Consider the following 21792-nt stretch of genomic DNA (forward strand, 5'->3'; position numbering starts at 1 on the left):
ATGGGCGTGAGGGTGGGTGAAAAAAAAGGAGGAAAGTCCTTTTCGAACATGGCTACAGTCGCGCATGAGGAGGGAGCCGGAGGATAACATGCAGGGGGCGTGTTCTTGGGAGAAGATGAATGGGAGAGAATGGAGACACAGGGAGTGCGGTAGAATGAAGACAGAGGAACTCGGATAGCTCTGGGAGGGAGCATGTGTGCACACATATGGACCCCCCTCTCTTGATGCCTCGGCTTTCCTCTGGAGAGTCTGCGAAGGAGAATCAAGCCAGCCTCCAAACACCACCTGGAGGGCTTTGCAACAGGTGCAATCCCCTCCGGCAAAAACTTGAGACCCGTCTATTTGTTTGCAGCCAGAAGCTCAAGAGTCTTCCGCCGTAATCAGGCTGGATTGCATTTCTGCTTATTTCTAATTGGAGAAACGGAACAGAGCTTTAATTCGGAAGCCCTACATTTCAAAGTGGTGTCCCAATAACCAATGTGGAACAGGTGTGTTTAAAATAGAGGTAGCGAGCAGAGCCACAGTTGAACAGAAGGTGAGGCAAAACATTGATTGCTGACAGAATGAATCTGGTTAGTCCGACGCCTCGCGTCTCGTAAATCATGGAACGTTTTCAGACCACCATACGATGCCGGTTGACTAGCTCATTGATCCTCCTTTTCAGAGATGCTCCCCAGCCGAGAGAGCTGGAACTCGTCCAAACCCACCCACCAAGCACAGCATGTGTGCTTGTAATGGATCTCGCACACACGCACACACACACCATCGTATATGCTTGGAGCCTGTAATATTTGGACCAGTCCAACTAGGCCATGTGCAGAAGCCTTGTGTTCCCTGTCAATTTGTTTAACAACAGCACAGACAGAGATTTGAAGTGAGGCCTATTTCGTTGGAACGCCATCTTCCCCCAAGGCTCCAAATTTTACGATTATATCGCTGCAGTCTATCCTTCATTGCAATCTATTATTTTGTTTTATTGTCTTTTGTTTCCCATTTTTTCATGATGAGGCCTTTATGATCATGTCTCTCAGGGTTGTCGTCGCAATTTAGTCCCACCAGGCAAAGATATGAATCGCTCATATGCATGTGAACTGGAGCATTTACATCAATTCTCATTGAAGCTGCAGTTGCATGCGACGACGTGGCCTGATTTTCTTGTACGCATAGTAGAGCTGTGAAGAATTGGAGGAGAAGACAAATCTGTTAACCATATGTAGCCCTTGGGAGCGCTCCGAAGCAGCATCCTTTCATGTATAATGGAGAGACCTTCAAAATAATTGCACATTTCTTGTCAGTCCTTTCTCTTTTCTCTCCGTCACACAAGAAACTCTCCAAACCTTTGAAGGAAAGGTCTCGTAATTAATATAGAAATTCTCCTCTGGACACGCAAGTGTTGATCTGAGCAATACAGCAGCACAAAACTTTGGCAGAGAGAGGTTATCTCTCTTTCATAATCACTGTTTAGCGATGGAGTCAAAGTGGAGCGGGTAAAAAAGTCGATGATGATGAAAGCGGATCAAACAGCGGAAACAAGCTTTCTGTTTTTTGTGAGGAAGACCTCTGGTAGCAGAGGTGCTCGTGACCTGACAACGCCTCTGTCAACAGTGAACTGTATTGCAGAGGCTTCACAAAAAAGCATCTTGGCCTATCTTATGATGGCGAGATGATGTCTGTTAAACTTTCAGTACATATGATCCAGCGTAAGCTTACCAAAACTTATTATTCAACTCTTAAGGCGATGTTATTTAAATGGTAATATATTTATTTAAATAGCACTTCCCTTGCAGAATGCAACGTGAAACAAAGTGCTTTTGCAATAAAAATAGACATTTAAATGTTTTATGATTTAAAAGAAAAACTCAGTTGCACACACAAAATATCATTCTTTTGGTGCTCAACTTGTTTCAGGAAATTCTCACACTCCTGGTGCACTTCACTGGTCCAGACAAAAGTTCAAAAGATGCTGCGCTCCTCTTGTGATCTGTTTTTGCTTACTCTGGCACGTTCAACAGTGGACCTGATGAGGGACAGCTGTTTCTGTCCATGAAGTCATTTCCATGAAATGACTTCCACAACAAAGCCTCGTACTATGTAAAATGTATGCATGTTTCATTGTTGGGGCGCTAGTTTTACAAGCTTGTAGCTCGCCAACAGTATTTTAAAATCTTATAAAAGCATCAAAACAGGAGCAAAAATGACTTTATAAATCTAATAAGTCATGATCTGCTGCATGTTTATGGTGTTCCTCATGAACGTTGCATCCTGACTTGGCCCATCTGTTCACACGGCAGTGTTCACTCTTCCTGGGGTTCATTTTAACCACAACAAATGTGACAAGAATGAAGTCACCATTCGTGGCTAAACCTAACAATCTATTTTATACTGCTTGATTTGGAGCCATTGATTTGCTCTGTACTCAATGTGCGTCTCTGTACCAAGCTTGGGAGGAAATGATAGAGACACGGAAGAGGTGAGACGGCGTCTGTGTAAACAGGGTAGTCGACTCTGGGGGGGGGGGGGACATGCAAACATTAATTATTTGGGAATTTCTGCTTGTGTCTCTGTTGTGGGAATCCACTGGTTGTTAAACCTCTTGCACCCTGCGGATGCCGTTTTTGTGCTGCGTGAACTGCTTGAAGATGACAGCTTGAGGAAAACTCGTTATGTGGTTGTTGCAGAATTCTTGTATGAAAGGGGGATAAAGTGTGTCGACCTCATACCATTGAGTGGTGGTGCCTCGAAAGAAAAGGTCGGTTTGAAACATTGTACCAGTTCAAAACAATGCAGTCTCAATATTTATTCAGATGTGCAGCTGAACCGTGCTTTCCAAATACTGGGTTTCATACTTACGGTTGATCAGTTTGATGTGGTACTTTACATACTAGAGGAGTTACTGGATTCCCACAGGGTGAAGTTCAAAGCTTTGTTTGCATCATCTGGTAAAGAAAAAAACCCAAAAAAACTCAATCATTTTACTCATAAATAGCAAAGATTGCCAACATTTTTGCATTTTAATGCACTAATGCTATGAGAACATCATGTGGGAGGTAGTAGTGCATAAACAGGTGCCTCATACCCACATGGGAATGTCAAGGTTGGCACTCACTCCATAGACAGAAAATCCTCAGTTTGAGTTTGGGTATAGTGTGTATGATTAGTATCACTTGCATGTTCTCCCTGTGCATGGGTTTCCATGTGCTCCAGTTCTGTCTTAAAGTCCACAAATATGCTTCTGACATTAATTGTTGACTCTAAAATGTCCCATTTTCAAGTGAAAAAAAGAACAATTTTGTTGTGCTTTGGGTGTCTGTCTACATGTCAACTGTGCTCGGATTCACTGAAAAGGGTTCCCAAGGTTGAACTTTTTGAAAATCCCTGTAAACTGGGGAAAACGTAACTTTTCTGAAACGCTGCTACTGTACATGCGCACCATGGCTGTAGTAGATACTTCTGCACGTGCGTGGGTAGATGGACAATAACAACAACGGTGGCCTCCAGAGTGACTTGACTCCCAGGTCCATATCCTCCAACTTCATCGTCTGTGCACACGAATGTCAATGTCAACCTAACTATTGCTCTCCATTGTGAACGTTTATAGTGTATTGTTCTGTGTGGGCATGTTTGTGTGGTTTCTTTACAAAAACAACCAACAACTCAACAGCACCTACTAGTGGCCCTACATGCTATCTATCTATCTATCTATCTATCTATCTATCTATCTATCTATCTATCTATCTATCTATCTATCTATCTATCTATCTATCTATCTATCTATCTATCTATCTATCTATCTATCTATCTATTCATTTATTTATAACCATGTAAAAAAAAAAACAAGAGAAACAAACAGAATGTATAAAGTATAACTTTTTTAATCCTATCCCTTTACATTTTTTTATCATTGCAAACCACACAAAAGATTTAATTATTTATTTTGAATTCTTTTGTATTTATGTGTTTTCCATGTGATGGATGGTGACCTGTCCAGAGTGCATCTTGACTCTAAGAACTCCAAAAAATGAATATTTGGGTCAATTGACCTTTGTCTTATCAGGTCGTGATAATGGTGTGTATTGAAATAGAATATATAGTGCACATCCTGTCTACCTAAATATTAGCCTTAAATATAAACTGCATACGGATGGTGGTCCCTTCCTCTTCTTCTTCCAACCCAACATGAGAGATAAGGTCACCAAAGTCATTCAGGTCCAATCTGTGATAGCCATAAAACGATGTATTGATATGTTAATACATCCAGCGAGGCTTAAGACATGGAGGACAAAGCTGTAAATAAACTCCTCTCGACATTACCATCCCTGCAGTGGCAATCCAAAAATGTCTTTTGTTCAGCTAAAAAAATAATGTGGTTGACACAAATTGAATCAGATCTGTGAAATTCAGACTCCAAGATTCAAGATGAAATATTAAAACTTCACCAGGGCTGGCAATACGTGCGAGGAAAGAGAAATTGAGAGGAGAGACTGGGATCTCTCCACAATAATAAATTTAGCGTCTCCTTCCATTTTCGCATGATCCGCCGGAACTTTCAAAGAGTGAAAGAGAAACCATGACATTTGAGATTGATGGATACAACTGAAGCTTTTCCTGTCCAGATGTAGAAGAGACAGTGGCCGAATGACCCTTTTTCCCAGTTCAAAAAGGTCAGGTCCCAGTGAGGATGGAGTTGACAACATTCGTAACAGGCAGATGCAGAAGCCACTGGAGTGGATGGATCCTGCTTAGACGTCTTCGCTTAACCCTGACGAGAAACTGAATAACAATGGCTTCCTTTAGAAGTTGACCTCTCAGCAGCAGACAGAAATAAACACATCCAAGGTGTTAGAGGTCTCCTTAGTACCTACCCAGCCACAGCAGAGAGGGGAGGCATGTATAAATCAAATGGCAAAGTGATATTTATTCGCCTCCCAAACTATTTACTTACTGACAATAAAGGTGGAATTTATGTGGCTGTTAAGACGAGTGTTTCTGAATGGTCAGGGGCTGCAACCGGGGCCATTTTATGAATTAGCTGCAATAAAACCCAGTGATAAAACAATATGGAAGCTGTGGTCTGAGCAGTCAATCATAGGTAAGTATGATAAGTAAGTTCATTAATTTTAATGGAGTAAATTCTTCTCTCTGATGCAGCAGCCGGGTCGACCATAATCTGTGTTTCTCATCTTAATACAAGTGCCTGAACATAGACAGAGAGGAAAGCAAGTCTTCTCTCGCCCTCCGGTTAAGCCATGAATCGAACAGTGAGAGGTGGAGGTGGGGTTAGAGGAGATGGAGAGAGGGTAAAGGGTGGAGAGGCACAGGGTAAAGAGAGGGTAAGGACCTTAAATGCCTGGGCAAAGAAAGGTAAAAAGGAGGAGGTCTGGACAAAGTGATGTCACTACAGGTTTTATTGAGGGATCTCCCAACAGGAGGGAGGGAGGGAGGCGGGGGGAGGAGGAAATAGGAGGGAAACACAAGGAAAAAGTTAGAGGAGGAGGGGGGGGGGACTTGAGATTTTGGTTGTGCAGCTGGAGAAAGAAAGAGGGAGGGGAAAAGTTGGACAAGGGGAAACGTTGCAACTTTTTTCTCCCTTTCTTTCTCTGTGGAAGGATACTCAAGAAAGGAAAAAAAAACTCAGGGGGAAGAAACAAGAAAAACCCCAAACTGGATTACATTTGGTTGCATCTGCCTGCGTGATTTCTCTCCTGGACCTCGTTTACGCACAGGTTTTTATTAATGGATTAATACTCTGGTTAAATTGCGGATCTGCCTGAAGTTGAAGGTATGACTTTTATGCACTCTTTTGAAATTTCTTTTTTAAAATAAGTAAGTGTGTTTGCACGTGAAACACACTTTTATATATATATATATATATATATATATATATACATTTTCTATTTATTTTTGCACTGCATGCGCACCACTCCTGCGTAAACGTGAGTGTGCAGCACGTCCAAAAAAAAGTGCAATCAAACTTGATGCGGGGAAGTTTGTGGCCACGACTGTTTTTGATACAGTAGTCCGCATCACATGGGAATATTCATGCAGCAGATGACCAAGTAAATACCAACAAAAGTCACTGTGAAGTGAACTTGCAGCTTTGGAGACGTATTAAGAAATCCGCTCTGTCCCAGCGGAGATCATTAAATTTCTCTGCTCAGCCGTCGTGACACATGGTAGTTGTAGTCTTTCATTGGATCCTTCGAGAAATGTTTCAAACCACGACTGGTTGGTCTTGCTGCTGGCAAAAGTGATGCAGATTTTAATTTTTTTTTTTTATATCTTTTTTTCCATTTTCATTTCTGAGCCAGGCTTGAACGCATCACACAGACGCTGTTGTTACTGTAAATCTGTGTGGCTTGCATCCAGCCCCTGTGGCATGGAAAACCTTCATCATAGCAGCAAGCTCTCTCGCTCTCTCGCTCTCGCTCTCGCTCTCTCTTTCTCTCTCTTCTTTATTGGAATCATCTTCACAAAGCTCTATACAGATCAGACTAATAACTTCCAAACTCCACCTGGGAAAAAGAGAAAAAGACAAAGAAGCTGCAGAGGAGGAAGTCTCCACATCTGCTCTCTTCATTACTCAGCCTCCCCTTGTCTGGTGGTTTCCCCCCCCCCCCTTCCTTTTACATCCTGCTTGTGGACCCTTTAACCTCCCACCACTACAGATCAGTTCCAAACATGTAGAAGCTTTTTTTACTAGCAGAGGAACTAATTCGGACCACGCAAGTCTCCACTGACAAACATGATGGCTAATTCAATGAAAATGACTCATTTTGCATTTTGAATTTTGACACCTTGTCCAAAAATGGCCATGTTGTCATAGTGAGCACTCGTGCAAATAGTCCAGATTCGTATTGGAGTTTGTGGCCTTTTCATGTAGAGTTGGCATGTTCTCCCTGTGTGTAGGTTGTCTCTACATACTGCGATTACCTCCCACAGTTCTAAAAACATGCATTTGAGACAAATTCAGGACTAAAAATCTCCAAATGTGTGACTGTGTGTGGGTATCTGTCTCACTTTGTTTTCCACCAGATGGACCTGCCTTTGCCCATCGTCAGCTACGCACCCTGTGTGCGCCTAAGTTGGATAAAACGACTTAGAAAATGAATGGATGGATATTACAAAGCTCGTTTTCATTCTGCAGTATCTCCAGCTACAACTGCAGTAAAACCCCCTTCCTCTCTCTCCTCGGACTCCGGGGAATATAGTCTGCTTAACGTTGCAAATTGCCGGCCTTACATTTAACTACACATCAAGTGTTGCTCATTTAGCCAGGTGCAGGTTACTGATGCAACATGTAGCTGTAGGCCAGGTGTTTTTTTTCTTACAATTCCAGCCTGGGGTGAAGTGCAACATCCCCTTTGACCCGTTGTTCGTTCGGCTCAGCAGAGGAGTGACCGCCAGGCTATACAAAGTAGAAAGCAGGTCATCCACTGGCTGAAGTCTGAGTCAACAGCGTGGGCTCGGGGCCAACCAGGTCGTGGTGTCAGAGCAGGCCACGCTCCGCATCATTTCCATTGAACGTAAGCGTTCCGTGGCATTGCAGCTTCCAGGTAGTGCTGAGCTGACATGCAGAGAGAGTTGTTTTCATTTAACACTCCCTCCTATTGCTGGCCTGATTCCTCACCCACAAATATTCAAGGAAAGGCCTTGAACACTGCCCAGAATACAAGACTAGTAAAAACTTGCCCATCTCTCCGGAGTGTCATACAGACTCGTCTATTACCTTTTGCTAACGTTAGAGTTTCTAATGCTCCTCGTCACTGAATGTCTAGAGAGTGTATCAAAGCCTTCAGGCATATTTTAGTCATATTAGGCACTTTGAGTCTCCCGCTGTGACAGGTCTGCTACGGGCCCTTTTGATTGGCTTGAAGTATGTCCAACGTTTTTGGTTTTCAGAAGAGTGTGTGTGTGTGTGTGTGTTCACGTTGCTGTTCATTTCTCAAAAAACTACTTTCGGATTGTCTGACGGGCATCTGACAGCATACTGACAGATGGCAAGATCAATAGTTTATTTTTCATGCTTACAGCGTGTTGGAGTGGAATTAAATATCAGCGTTTTTTTGCTTGACTCCATCTGTATTTTGGCCATTTCCTCAGTCATTTCATCTCGAGATTGGATTGGCACAACAGTTATTGTGCACAGACATTTGTGGGCCTCAGAGGATGAGTGGTAATGAATTTGTAAGCACCTCGTGCAGGTCGGACACATTACTTATGGTTGATAGCAACATCTACTTGATGGTAATTGCAAATAATTTGGCTCGAGTATTAATGGCTCTTCGGAAAGGCACCCCGCAGACTTTGATGATCCCTTTCCTTTTTTTTGCTTCAGGATCAGGTGTATTTGTTTCTAAAGCAAGAGAACAAAATGATCATTCCTTGCCAACATCTGCATATTAGCTCTGTCAGTGAGAGCATATTAGTAAACTAATGTTTAGTATTTTTGTTCCAAACGTCAACCATCCAAAATAAATTCTTACAGCTGTGGACTCTTGGTCTTGCTCCTAAATTCTACCAGGAATGCAGGGCTGTCAGAAGTGCAACATTTATTTCAGGTCCCGCACGATAAAAAAATGAATCCAAACATTTAACGCAGTTGATTTACAGCATTTAAAAAAAAAAATTTGTCTTTTTCCTCACGACTGCCCACTTGATTGTTTGCTTCTGGTTTTTGAAAATACACCCAGTGTCATGTATCTGCCTGAGCGTCCTCGTATTTATCTGCAGGTGTGTCCTTTTTGCCCTCTGTAGACCAGCCGCTGCACTGTATGCGAATGTGCCGGTATGTCAATGAAAGTACTCACCCATGCATACCTGTCCTTTTTAATATGCAGGGCCTCTCTTTCATGGCTGAATTTCATCCAAGTTTTACTGCACTTCCCTCACACCTTCTCCGCTCAGAGAGGACTCTCTGGAGGATTCTGTCAGGGTCACAACCCAGCAGACCAATCAGCAGGCTGTTTTTCGCAGCCCGGCAGCGAAACCACTCTCAGGGTGTGTGTGTGTGTGTGTGTGTGTTTGTGTTTTGTGCGATAGCGCAGAGTAGATTGGAAGCAGATAGCCGGTGAATGAGCTGCCTATCAATCTTCCTGTTGCGGGATGCCATACGAGACAGCTGAAGAGGCATAATACGTGACTGACACATTTACCTCGGGTTCTTCCATTTAAATGGAGGCGAAGGATTATAAACAGTGGACTTTGCTGGTTCACTGTTATTTAATCATTCATGCCTGGGCGGCTAATAAGCAATCCTCTTGTCAGGCCATCACGAGGACATGTTTCATTTAACTCTGTCAAAGTGTGTTTCCCTAAACAGGCTTGGGTTGGGGCTGTTGTTCCATCTGTAAGTGCTGGCAATGATGACGAAATGTGCGACAGCTAAAACACTGGAAAACCACGAAGCACAAATTGCCTCTGTTGTTATGTAGGACAGTATCATTTCCTCTTTTGTCTGTGCATTCAAACCCTTGAAAAGCACTGGAGCTGAGAGCTTTCGTGGAAATTCAAAAAAAAAAAACCCACAGAAGATCTGGACACAGAGGCCAAATTACGCCTAGAACCATCAAATAGCTCAGTATCTTCAAGGGAGGCATATTGTTGTGAAAAAAAAATAAAAAATCTTGGCTGTGCAAGCTGAGAACAAGAATGCGTGCTCTGCAGCAATTGCGTATGCTGGTCATCACTTCACTTTTCTGGCTGGAAGACTTTCAACTCTGTCATTGTTTTCCTTCCTGTATTGGCTCCATGTGCAGTGACCAGATCACTCACGGGTCTGTTTACCGGGCTCACAGCCAGCCCAGTGGCCAAACCCACTGGCCTAACCCCGTCCTGGCTTTATCCGCTGTTGCACGCCGTGGAGGCAGTGCACGGACACAAGCAGAAGGAGAGACGACCCGTAGGCAACACATATTAGGAGGCCTATCAAATTATTTTGGATTATGGCTCGATGATAATACCAACAAGCTGTATCTTTTCCCCCAGCTTGTGTTCTCCTGACTGTGATACGTTTTGTATTATGTACAGCAAGCGTTCTTATTATTGTGATCATGTGGCATGAAGCCTATAATAATGGGCGCGCTGCTCAAACAGATCCGTCTAAGGTTTTGATTAATCTTCCACCCACAGGAAGAGAAAACTTGTTTTTTAAACAAGCTTCCTCTGGCTGTGGAGCTCACGGCTCCTTTCACCAATGGCCAGCAATAGTACACGTAGAAAGTCTGAGCCGTGGCCTGATTACCCCAGATCTTGCAAACGGCTTTGATGAAACAGTGACTTGGAGGTTTAAAGGAAAGGGAAGGAAAAAAAAGAAGATGAGGGGAGCAGCTACATGTTGACTCAGCAGGATATGAAATTGAATGCATAATTCACCGTGTGTGGTACATCAAGCTGTCTGCGCTAGTCCAGATCATAATTTGAAACACTGTCCTCCGCCGCATTGTCTGTTAGCTGCTTGCTGCAGACAGTCAGGTCAGGTTAGATGATGCCGCGTCCTCAGCCGGGCTCCAGCGCCACATTGTGTACCCCTGGGGTGGAGCGCGGGGTTTACGCCTTGTGGCAGACAGGACAGGTGTGTGTACGGATCTACAGTCTGCCAGCCCACTTGCCTCGAGGGTCCTGCTGTACCTGTAAACGCCGCAGAGTTATGGGGTCTTCACACATGCCGAGGCCAAGTCCAGGTCAGATAGGATGTGTTTATGCAAGTCCGAGTGGGCGCTGTCGGCGTGTTTACGCGTGCACATTCTTTTGTGTGTATGGGAATGAGGGTTATTTTTTTGTAAGGGAGAGCGATTTAGGAGGCTCAATATGTCTGTGTGTGTATGTGCTTGCTTGTTGTGCCACGTGGAAGCATCTGGTACAACACAGCCATGGGTCTAATGGAATAGTCTCCAGATGTGTTTGTGTGTTTTGGCTCGACTGTCTCTGACTCTGGACAGACCGGCCTGCATTTTACTTTCATGTGCGTCCTCAGTTGTTCGGCAGACTTTTGCTTTTGGCAAAACACTCGCTATTAATGGTGACTTTAAGAAAGCCTGTCTTATGCTCAGAGTTGTTTTTATGTATGTGCATTAAATGTGCGTGGGTGCATGTGTGTGTGTGTGTGAGTGTATAGCAGCTGCCCAGTCAAAGGCCAACCAGATGGACAGGATAATGACTATGATCAGACTTTATAGAGTTACACTCCTTAATGAGGGACATTCTGGTTAATTCATATGCCACTAACAAAGCCTGCATCATACCACATAATTAACACATCAACTGTGACTGACTCATAAATATACATCATTGTCTATTTAGGAGTCAAGCATAATATGCAGCTGTCGACTGAGCGAACAGACTGGGTGGCATGCTGACAGAATGAAGGATTTGACTTTTTTGACTTTCCCCCTCTTTTTTTTTTATTTTTTTTATTTGCTCATCCATCAGCTGGTGGCTTAGGTGAGGTGAATTGAGGTGGTGTTTAGAGAGGGGTGAAACCATGTGGCTGCTCTGCACCTCTCTGACTCTGCTGGCCCTCGGCTTCGGATCCTGTGACACGCTGACGTCGGAGCAAGGTGAGTCACCTCAATTTGAAATGCAAACTCATGTTGTAGTTCTGTGTACGTGTATTTAACAAATTTAGATAAAAAAAAAAAAAAAAAGAAGCCATACTTTAGGACAACAATGTAATTTGTTTAAACCAAGAGTTTGGATCTTTTTGGGTTTTGTGTGTGAAGCTTGAAACAAACCCCAAAACTGTTATCAGCATGAGCGGAAACAGAAGTAATGTCATCTCAAAAGAATTTGCTCCTTCTGCTTCAAGAAATCTGTTTATATATCCCTCAACACTCCCACTTACAGTGAATATTAACCATGGATAGGATGGGTAAATGTAGAAGAACTATCGAGCAAGTTAACAGATGAACCCTCTTTACAACTAAAATGAAATAGTTGATGCACTGGACTGAAAACCAAATAAATAAAACGGTAAACTGTCACTGTCACCTATCACTCAAAATAATTGTTACTTAAGTTTTTCATACTTTTAAGCTTGGTAATAGGGTAGAAATTACCTTGAAAAATTGAACGCTTTAGATCAGGGAGCAAAACTCACTCTTCACCTCTAAATCTTTGTCAGTCAAACATTATGACATCCTACCTTAAAATGTAAAGCAAAAAACAAAAATCCTCCTCACTCCAACATTCCCCACATTTTTTTTTTTAATGCTTTGTCTTCAGCTAAAGCAATACTCTTGAAAGTTACTGAGAGGAGTTGTAAGCCCGGCCAAAACTGTCTCCCTTCGAAACCTCTCTGAATTTGATGAAGCCGTGTATGTGCCCTGTATGTGTGATGCGGCCGCCTCAGGCTACGGTGAAAACAGCGTAATTACAGCTCATGCGCCTTCATCGCCTGTGACCACCGGTGGCATTGTGGTTCGACTGCGGCGGAGAGGCGTGTGCGTTCACCATGTTGCTCTTCGGGAACCATCAATTTTTCTAGAGTTTGTGTATTTTGCATTGGGAATGATGTGTTTGAGTGACGTCTGTATCCACGTGGAAATGCCTGTGCGTCTGTGTGCTGTTGTAACGGCAGCGACTGAAAAAGAAATCCCAGGAATCAAAAAGGCAGAGAGGAGACGAAAGAGCTCCTTCGTTGTCTTATTTATTTATTTATTTACTTCTGAACTGTCGCACTCCTTCATCACTCTGTTGGTATGTTCTCAGGGGTCGGATCTGTAATATCAATTGGGGGGGGGGGGGGGGGGGGGATGTGGGGAGGGTGTCGAGCAATCCTCCACAGCTTGTGGAGCTCTGAAGGGAGCTTTAAGGAAAAAGACGCGAGATGGGGAAGGGTGTCCCCCTCGGGAGACCCGAGTCTGAGCATTTCAGATGAGACCGAGTCAGCTTGCAGCTCCCCCGAGTCCTCTCCTCCAGTGGTTAGAAGAAAGTGCTTTCTCAAGTGCAGCTATAACACTTTGTCGCAGAAAGAACCACACACACGCACACACGCACACACTCACACACTCGCGCACACACACACACACACACACACACACACACACACACACACACACACACACACACACACACACACACACACACACACACACACACACACGGGCATTTATGCACACGTACACACTTTGCTGTTCCTCCGACTCATCCAAATCACTACTTACTGGTAATTTGCTGACATCACCGCAGGAAAGCAGGCTTAAGTAAAACTAGTGTTGAAGGAGTCGAGCCGGGTGATTGCACTGCAGTTCTGCACGGCATCAGGCTGGGAGACTAGTCCCAATAGTTAAATTAAATCGCTGAAATTCTCTGCCTTTGGTGAAGTGTTGCTGATATGGGGTTTTCTGCTCCACGGACCCCTCTGCAGTCTGAAGTTAGAGTTATGTATTGATTTGTTTTTACCCGAGTTTTTTAGGGGAGGGGGGCTGTGCTTGAGCTGAGTTGAACTTTCTCTAGTGTGAATCAGTTGGGGCTGTAATATACCCACTTGCTCAGAAATTAGAAATGAAAAGAAGCTAAATAGACATTGATTACACGGCTGGGGTGAGGGTAGAGTTGGATGGTTAAGATATAGAAAAATGACTAAATCTTACAATTGGCCCACAACGGATATTGCTTTCTTTGTGTGTTTTGTGTAGAAGGGGAGAAGATACAGGAATATCCCGTAGATTTGAGTAGAACTGACCTGCTCAGTTTTAACATACAGAAGAACAAAAATAATCATGAAACAAACTCTTAGAACCGAGTGTGTACTGACTGTTTTCAATTTGTAATTGATCTTAAATGGTGCATTCTTAGGCTGACAACAAATCTAACTTCGATCACTCAATTAGTCCGTTAGCCTTAAAAAGAAAAAGGCATTTAGACAAACCTCTTATCAGGGTTGCTACTTTGTAATTTGCAGCGTAAATCCAGACATTAGCTTCCATGCTCCCGTCCGGATGAGGCAGAAGCCTCTGTTGAATAGTTAGTTAAGAATCAGAGGTTAAGTATCACAGAAAAATCTAGAGAGTGTCACCACCTTTTAGTTCCTGGGCCATATTGTAGCTGGGAATCTGTCCCAGAGAACAAGCAGCACGTCGGCTACAGGAAAGACCCAGCAGCACCTTTTTTAAAAAAAAAAGGAAAGGAATGTCTGCTCATGGGGATCTTTACTGACATACAGTCCCTGATATAATTTTCACCCTGAAACTGACGCGTTAAGTCAATTTTTGAAATGGGTCAGAGCTACACTACCGAGTTACTTCATCGGCATCAGTCAAAAGTTGTGTATTTTATGTGCCTTTTTTTGGTGAAATTCCAACACAATCTAATCGCTCCTTGGTTGTGGTCATGTGTCTGTTGACCACAGTTTGGCTTGCATTCTAATAATGTTTTGATGTCTGATGTTCATACAACTGCTTATCAGAGTCTGACCCCAAAACCACCCAGGAAGTGGATGTGTTGGTGCCTTTATAATTAGTGGTAAACTGGCATTAGTGTGGTCTCGTACTTCCGTTTGGTCTGAACAGCACTCGCTCCAGAAGGTGGTGAATTTAGCTCTAATGATCAAGGGGACTAACCACCTAGAGATCAACATGTTTCCTAGCTAGTGTCTGCAGAGAGTTTTTTTTTTTTTTTTAAAGAAAAAAAGAAATCTATTCCAAATAGCTTTCTTTAAAAAAAAAAAAAAAAGAAGAGAAAAATAACAATTCACTTAAAGAAAAAAAAAAAAAAAGCCCAAACAACTTTAGTGCTGTCACGAAACAAACAAGCATTTGTCAGTGTGGGAGTATAGTAGCCCTTGCACTGATAGATGTTCCTGACAGACAAAAGCTTTCTCGCCATTCCTCAGCATAATCACTTTATTTTCATTTTTTGTCCCAAAAACTTGACGTTTTCTCGCCGGGTAACTGTGTTTCTCCTATAATGACATCTGGAGCACATTGAGTTGGTGAATATCTATATATTCACTAAGCCATAAAAAGTGTTTTTAGTAAAGGCAATCATGTCGGAGGAGAGAAAGGAATGTCATATTTCATTTTTGAACCCTGGTTGTGCTTCAGTGTGGAATATCCCAAATCCCGACAGCGTATAGATTCAGACCCACAACATCAGATTTTTAGTCTCAATGTGAAAGAGGTACATGTGTGCCATGACTTTCACCTTGTGGCTCTTGTAGGTGCAGTCACCCAGTCAATAATGAAAACAACCCATTTTTACTTCCAAGCAAAATTGAAGCAAAGGAATAATTACTTTATTCTTTATTATCTTGGTTCCATGATAAATGTTAGTGTGATATCTATATTAGGTATTCACCAACTCTATAATAATACCAGCTAGCTATTAACCTCTGTGCAGAGTGCATGGGATTAATGGTAAATCAATACTTAGTTGCACTAAAACAAAGACAGAGATTTAGAGTTCTAGTTATTTATGGATTATAATGCTATTATTTGCTGCCCCGGCCCACTTGCGATCAAATTGCGCTGCATGTGGATGAAGTAAAATGAGTTTGACACCCTTGTTTTAGGGCTTCGATAATGGGTGCTCAACCATCATGCCTCTCCTTTTATAGAGGACTGTAAATGAGCCGTATACATTCAAACTTGCGACATGCATGAAAACTCCAAAACACCTTTAATTCAGTATTGACAGATTCAGTAGTGGATCTCAGCTCGGTATTGTTTGATGCATGAAAATGACCACTTGGTGACACAACGAGGCACATCGACACCGAAGAATACTGGAAACAAATGTTCCATGTTCTTCACTTACAGGAAAGCGAGTACTGTTTTAGGTAGTGTTCACCCTTCTCTTAGGGACAGACACACAAGCGAACACACACTGAAAATAGCAGACATTATGTCAAGGAACCCGGTCTTATTTATCCAAATTTATTGCAGTTGCAAAGCCTCTGTGTCATGAGTGAGTTTGTATGCGTGTGTGAGCATATTGAAAGTGAGCCAGAGGCCTACAAGGGGAAAATGAGTGAGCTCATCCCCCCCGAAGTGCTGTGTTTTAAGTTTTTCCACTCCTCTGTACTCCAATTTTATCTCTGGGAAGAAAAAAAAAAAAAAAAAAAATAGAAGGAATGTTCTCTCTTGTCTGTCTCATATGCCCGACAGGGTGACTAAGAAACACATGGTTTCCCCCTCTTCCCCAGTCCCTCCTTATCATCATCTCGGTTTGTCTTCTTTTTCCTCCACACTCAATGTAGGCTGCAGTTATTCCACTGAATCATCATCCGCATCACCCAGCATGCCTCGCTCTGCCCCATATGTTTTGCGAGTCTTTGAAAGAGGCCGGACTTGGAAGACTCTCCCCAAGAGTCCGACTTTCTGCTGATCAGCAGCCTGGTCCAATTATCTTGGAATGCCACTTGGTGAAGCACATTCAATAATGCCGTATCCTCTCTTATTACAAACCGCGGAGCAACACACACTCTGACACAGTGTGTAGACTTTGGACCTCTCCCTTGTAATGAGAACACTACTGAATCTTCGGGGGCCACACAAAAAGAAAAAAAAAAGAAATTAAAACTCAGGCCTGACCGCAAGAACACAGTATTAGATGGGGCCTTTGCTGCCCTAACTTTCCGAAGTTTGTTAAATATGACTTACAAAAGCTAAGAAAGGTCACTTACAACTTATTTTGGTTAAGGGTATTACAGTAGGTCACCTACAGTACAGTTTAGTGTATAATGCACATGCAGCAAAGTTTCTGTGCCCCAGTTAATGCCTGGGTGGTATGACTGCATGCCTTATCCAAGGCCAAGTACAGGATGTTTTTCATGCTTTCTACTCTGTATTGTGCATTAAAAAAAAATAAAAAATTTTACTTGTAGACTCTCCAAGCTAAGTGTCAGTATACATACATCAAAAAGTAGCATCTTACCTAACTAAAGACCCTAAATGTCCTCGATTTTCTTTTATCGTTGGCAAGGTGGAGACTTTGGGAAGCACTCGCAGCAGACCGCCGCACGACTGCCAGTGTAGTATGATTACCTGCTGTGGCAAGACTTAAACACCAACCCCTCAAAGAGAGAGTGGACCCCGGCCAAAACCCTCCAATCTCTTTAAGGCTACATGCAGTTACGAGCCGGATCCTGGAGTGGCACTCATACTTCGTGCTAATTAGCTTGTCAACAAGCAAAAGACTTCCTTTGATCACAGCATGAGAGGAAATGGGGTTCAAGTCACGCACTGTCCTCTGCCAAAACCGCCGGAGTTCCTGAGTACACAGCAGTCCACAAAAATATCATCCAACCTCTGAGTTCTGTTGGATTAGTTTATTTCCTCTAATGAGCTTCGTCAAATGTCTGACACTTCAGCAAGTAAACACGCCGTTTTAACTTCATGAAGCATCCTCAACCACGACGTCTAGTGAAACTTCTAAAGCTCCGTGGAAAAGAAATGGCTCATAAACCTGGTCTAGGAGCTTTGCTACTATTCAAAAGAGCCTGGGAGTGAAGCTATATTGCATGTTAATAGCAGTGTTTCATTTCCGTCAGTCACATCGTTAAGGAAAAATAAAGTCCAAATGCAGCTACTGCAACTGTAATTTCACAAACAGCGGCCTCTAGTGGCTACAGTAAGTATGATATGAGCATCGCAGATTGGTAGGAAACAATGTATATTCACATAATATGTTCAGGGGCAGATGGGAGCAGGACTGTAGCTCATTTAAATAAGTGTGACATTTCTAGTATGCCTTTAATGACTTTCTTAAAAATGTAGCACATCACGATGAACTTGATTTAGTGTTCAAAGGTCAAGGTCTGCAACACCTCAGGCACCTTATTTTAAGGTGAATGTAATATTTTAAGAAAACTTGCCTTCATATTATCCATATAATCACATGGACTCAGCTGTCCATATTTTTGGGGTCGAGCATAAATGTCACTTGTCAAAATTTAGTGATTGCAGTTTTTCATTATAACCTACTTTCATTATCACTACACCTTTTCTCGGTGTGAGGATGATTAGTCGTATGAAGTACCATTGAACTTTTTCATGACCGACAGCACCCTCCACCTATAAAATTGTCCACATTTTCAAGCCTCATTATGTTTTTAAGTTAACTCTTTATAGGACCAGATTTTGTGACTTCCTGTTTATAAATATGATCATTTGTCATAACCTCCTGTTTCTTCAAAAGTGCTAATTGGAAATTAGAACCTATTTGCCCATAATGGCAATCATCGTCCTTGTCTGTCCATACAAACGTCGCCATAGCTAATGTTTATAGCATGTTTTTAATATATGACATATTGGGACAGTGGTCTTAATGTGGATAGCCAATCTTTTACAGAAAGGTATCCAACTCAGAATACTTTAAGGTAGAAATGACATAAAAATAGTCAATTTGGTCATTTTTAACTGACTATGGTATGGCATAAAGGGTATTTAACAGCACTTCTAACAAGACTTTATGGTCTTGAACTATCCTTTAATGACTTTAATGAAGATTTCCGTGAGTTCCCTCTCATGGGTCAGCAAGACAATTCGGTTTCTAAACATTGAATAACAATGGTTACGTGATATGTTGTTTACCCTCAACAGGCATTGTCACGGTTCCTTTTAAAGCTTTAGGCTTGAAAATGAGTGTTTTTGTAATTGTGCTTTCAGCTTTCATTTTACTGAATTACCTTCTTGCTGAAGACGGTAAGAGGGAAGATGGCTGAGAACAATATAAGCTGAGCCAAGTTTGAGCACAAGATGCCTCTTCAACCTTAATTTATCTCTCCTAAGATAGAGTGTAATCAGCCATGCTCGGCATTACCTTGTATAAGAACGGTAAACCCTCAAGAGTGCTCGTCTGGGTCTTTCGGGCAGGTTGCTTTTTCTCAAGTGGCACTCCATGCCTCCCATTACCTTTTATTTTTCACTTTCCTGCTCTCTGGTGTTCGTCCAACTTCCCCCTCTATCTCCCCCTCGATCTTTTCCTCTCCTGTGCTGTTGAACTTTTCTTTGTGCTGCCCACTTCCCTGCAGCCAGGATCTCTCCTCTCTGCAGAAAAGCCTTCATCTGGTTTCTGTCTGATGGAAATGGGGTGATGAGGACAAACCCCCACAAAGAAAATGAGATAGGAAGAGGGGAAAAAGAAAGCGGGATAAGCAGCGAGGAAAGGTAGATCGTACCGTATCCGGACTTCAAAAAGATCTGTGATGGGAGATACGAGGACAACTTCTTGCCGTTTGTGTCTTTGTGGGGCTGCACATTGAACAGAGCCGAGTTAGCAGATACGAATGGACCAGTCGGGGTGTAAATGCAATGTGGATGACTGAGTTGGCGAGGGGAGACACACATGGATCGAGTAGGGGAGATATACCATATCTGTTGTGACGATGCATACAATTCATGCAGGTTTTTCCAATTTTTCCTCCCAGGTCTCTTTAAGCTTACCGGACCTCCGCTGCTTGACACCTCTTTTCCACAAAGAGTGATGCACGATGCAGGCAGACAGGCGGAAATGTGCTTTGCTTTGAAACACTGTCTTCATATTTCGAAGCGAGATGATCTGAGATTGTGTGATATCAGGCAAGATCTTGATAATAAGAAAAAGAAAAACGATTATTTTTCTTGAGCTGGAATCCATAAAATTAAATCTCTTGCTCTTAATTAAAGTCTTCTGGGTGCTATTATTCCGGTAAGTATCTTGGGTTTTTTCGACTTTTACATTATTGGTATTAATTCCAGCTTCGATAAAGCTTTGCAACAATGGCACTATATAACTATATGGCCTCTATCCTTGCAGTGCTCGCACTATTTCTTTGCGAAGACATAACCAACCCTTTCGAAAAAGAGAGCTCACCCGTCAGGCTTTCTTCTCTAGCAGCTTCAATCTCCTCATAAACTTGAAATAATAGTACCCTCCAAGTCTAACTCTACATCTTATACAGTGCTTTTTTATTTGGTGTTACTCTCCCGTGGACACAATAGACCACACTTTTTATATGGGGGCTGTATGAGCTTGGCCAGGTTTGCCTCAATACCAGTAGCCAGATAGACATAAACAAGTGTACTGATGTGGAAAAAAAATAATAATAAAAAAAACTAAACACATTCCTGGTGAATTGTTTGCAATTGTCCCTGCAACTCTCAAAATTTCAGCATGTAACGGTTTGAATTGTCAATGTCAAGGCTCATGGGTCAACAGTCATAAAGACAATGCACACATTTCATCTGCTGTTGTTTTTCTATCCCAAAAAAATGGCATTTAGGAGTAAAAAAAACTACTCAGATTTTCAAATAATGGGTATTGGTTCGACGATTTGAGCTGTTTGGTCACAACAACAATAGATCATTCTGGCACACACCGAAGGCAAGTTTTAAGGAGAACAACCTCATGCCAGCTGTGAAGCATGATGAGGGAAATGTTCTGGTTCGGGCTTGTTTCACCGCCCAGGGGACTGGGCAGCATACATATGAACTCTGCATCATAGTAAAACGCTGCCTGTAGATAATGTACAGCCATCCATCTGGCAGCTCAAGCTGAAATGGAAGTGGACCTTTCAACAAGACGCACACAAAGAAATCCACGAAGGAATGTTTAGGAAGGAGAAAAAAAAAAGATAGGTTATAGAATAATGCGGTGGATATGATTACTAGTATCTGGTGTGGGAGGATTTGAGATGGGCATTGCGTGCAACAAAACCTCTCGGCATCTTCCACCTGGGGGGGTTTGCATTGAGGAGGGGTCAACCACTTGAGGAAGTTCTTCTTTCTAATTCTTGATGAATGTTTTTGAAACTTGTGTTCATCCGTTTGCCAATTTTTGGACAAAAAATGAGAAAAAAAAACGGGTTTAAAAATGCCTCCTGAAGACTGAATTTGTAACCGGAGATGCAGAGTCACAAAGTGGCTCATTAAATTATGTATGATAAATTAATTTCCAAATGCTGACTCTGATGAAATCCAAATAAAGAGTGTCCGTGTCAGAGGAAAATGAAGTTTGATTCAACAAAGACAGAGCAATTTACGGTAACTTCAAACAGTCCTGGTTTACACACGTTTGACGTGAAGAGTAATCACAATGAAAGTTACGTTGAAGGCTCTAAAACAGCTCAAGCAAAGAGGAAGGGTTAAAGAGAGGTCAAACAGCTCAAATAGCCAGAAAGAGCAACAACAAAAAAATAAAACGAGGTAAATTAACAAAAATTGCGAAGATTTTGAAAAGGGAAAAAAGCTAAAACCTCTACTTAAGATAGATATAACTGTTAAAAAAAAAAAGTGGATAATTGGAGGGAAAAAAGTAGTGGTTTTGAAACAATTTTTTTTTTTATATATAACAAGCTATTTTCTCAACATTCTCAGCTATCTTATCCTCATTTTAAAGGTCAGGCATGTTTTGCGACTCCACAAATTCTGTTTGATGGAAAGTCCCTGTGAGCGTAAAGGTTTCAGATCCCCAAATTAAATGAACATGACAATTGGATCCTCAAAAATGTGTTGAGGTAAGTACCTTCAGAATTCCGAACTGCACGGATCATTGTGTTTAATATACCTCCTATAATATAATCTAATTATTCCTTAAAAAAAAAAAATTAAAAATGTGGACTCGCCTTCAACAGACTGAACTTTATGTTTTTTGGATGAGCCAGGCTCAAACTTTTTTGAAAACCTGTACCCACTAGAACATATTGCTTGGGGGACAGAGTTCTTGGCCCCAAAGAGATCAATTAACTGTGGATCACAGTGATTCACAGGGTCTACCTGTGGTTGCCCGGGTTTTCCCACACATCTCACGCAACCCGCCTGCATCCAGGCACGGCGCTCTGACAGGCAGCACTTTTCTCCGCAACCTCCCCTGACA

At 42.3% G+C, this 21792-nt stretch overlaps 1 protein-coding gene across 4 annotated transcripts in view; it reads left to right on the top strand.

The window, feature by feature from the left end:
• The first annotated feature begins 5507 nt into the window (after positions 1-5507).
• The window catches only part of col16a1 (collagen, type XVI, alpha 1), a 77491-nt gene continuing 61206 nt past the window's right edge, over positions 5508-21792 (top strand). For 2 of the 4 annotated variants that reach the window (XM_080484390.1, XM_080484392.1), the window contains exons 1-2: positions 5508-5779; positions 11428-11555. In XM_080484390.1, the coding sequence (XP_080340516.1) occupies positions 11480-11555 (76 nt within the window). In that variant the 5' untranslated portion in view covers positions 5508-5779; positions 11428-11479. The remainder of the gene's footprint in view (positions 5780-11427; positions 11556-21792) is intronic. The other 2 variants (XM_080484391.1, XM_080484393.1) reach the window with 2 other exon arrangements.

Source organism: Lipophrys pholis (genome assembly GCF_963383615.2).
Source record: "Lipophrys pholis genome assembly, chromosome: 17".
In the NCBI taxonomy this organism is placed as follows: domain Eukaryota; kingdom Metazoa; phylum Chordata; class Actinopteri; order Blenniiformes; family Blenniidae; genus Lipophrys; species Lipophrys pholis.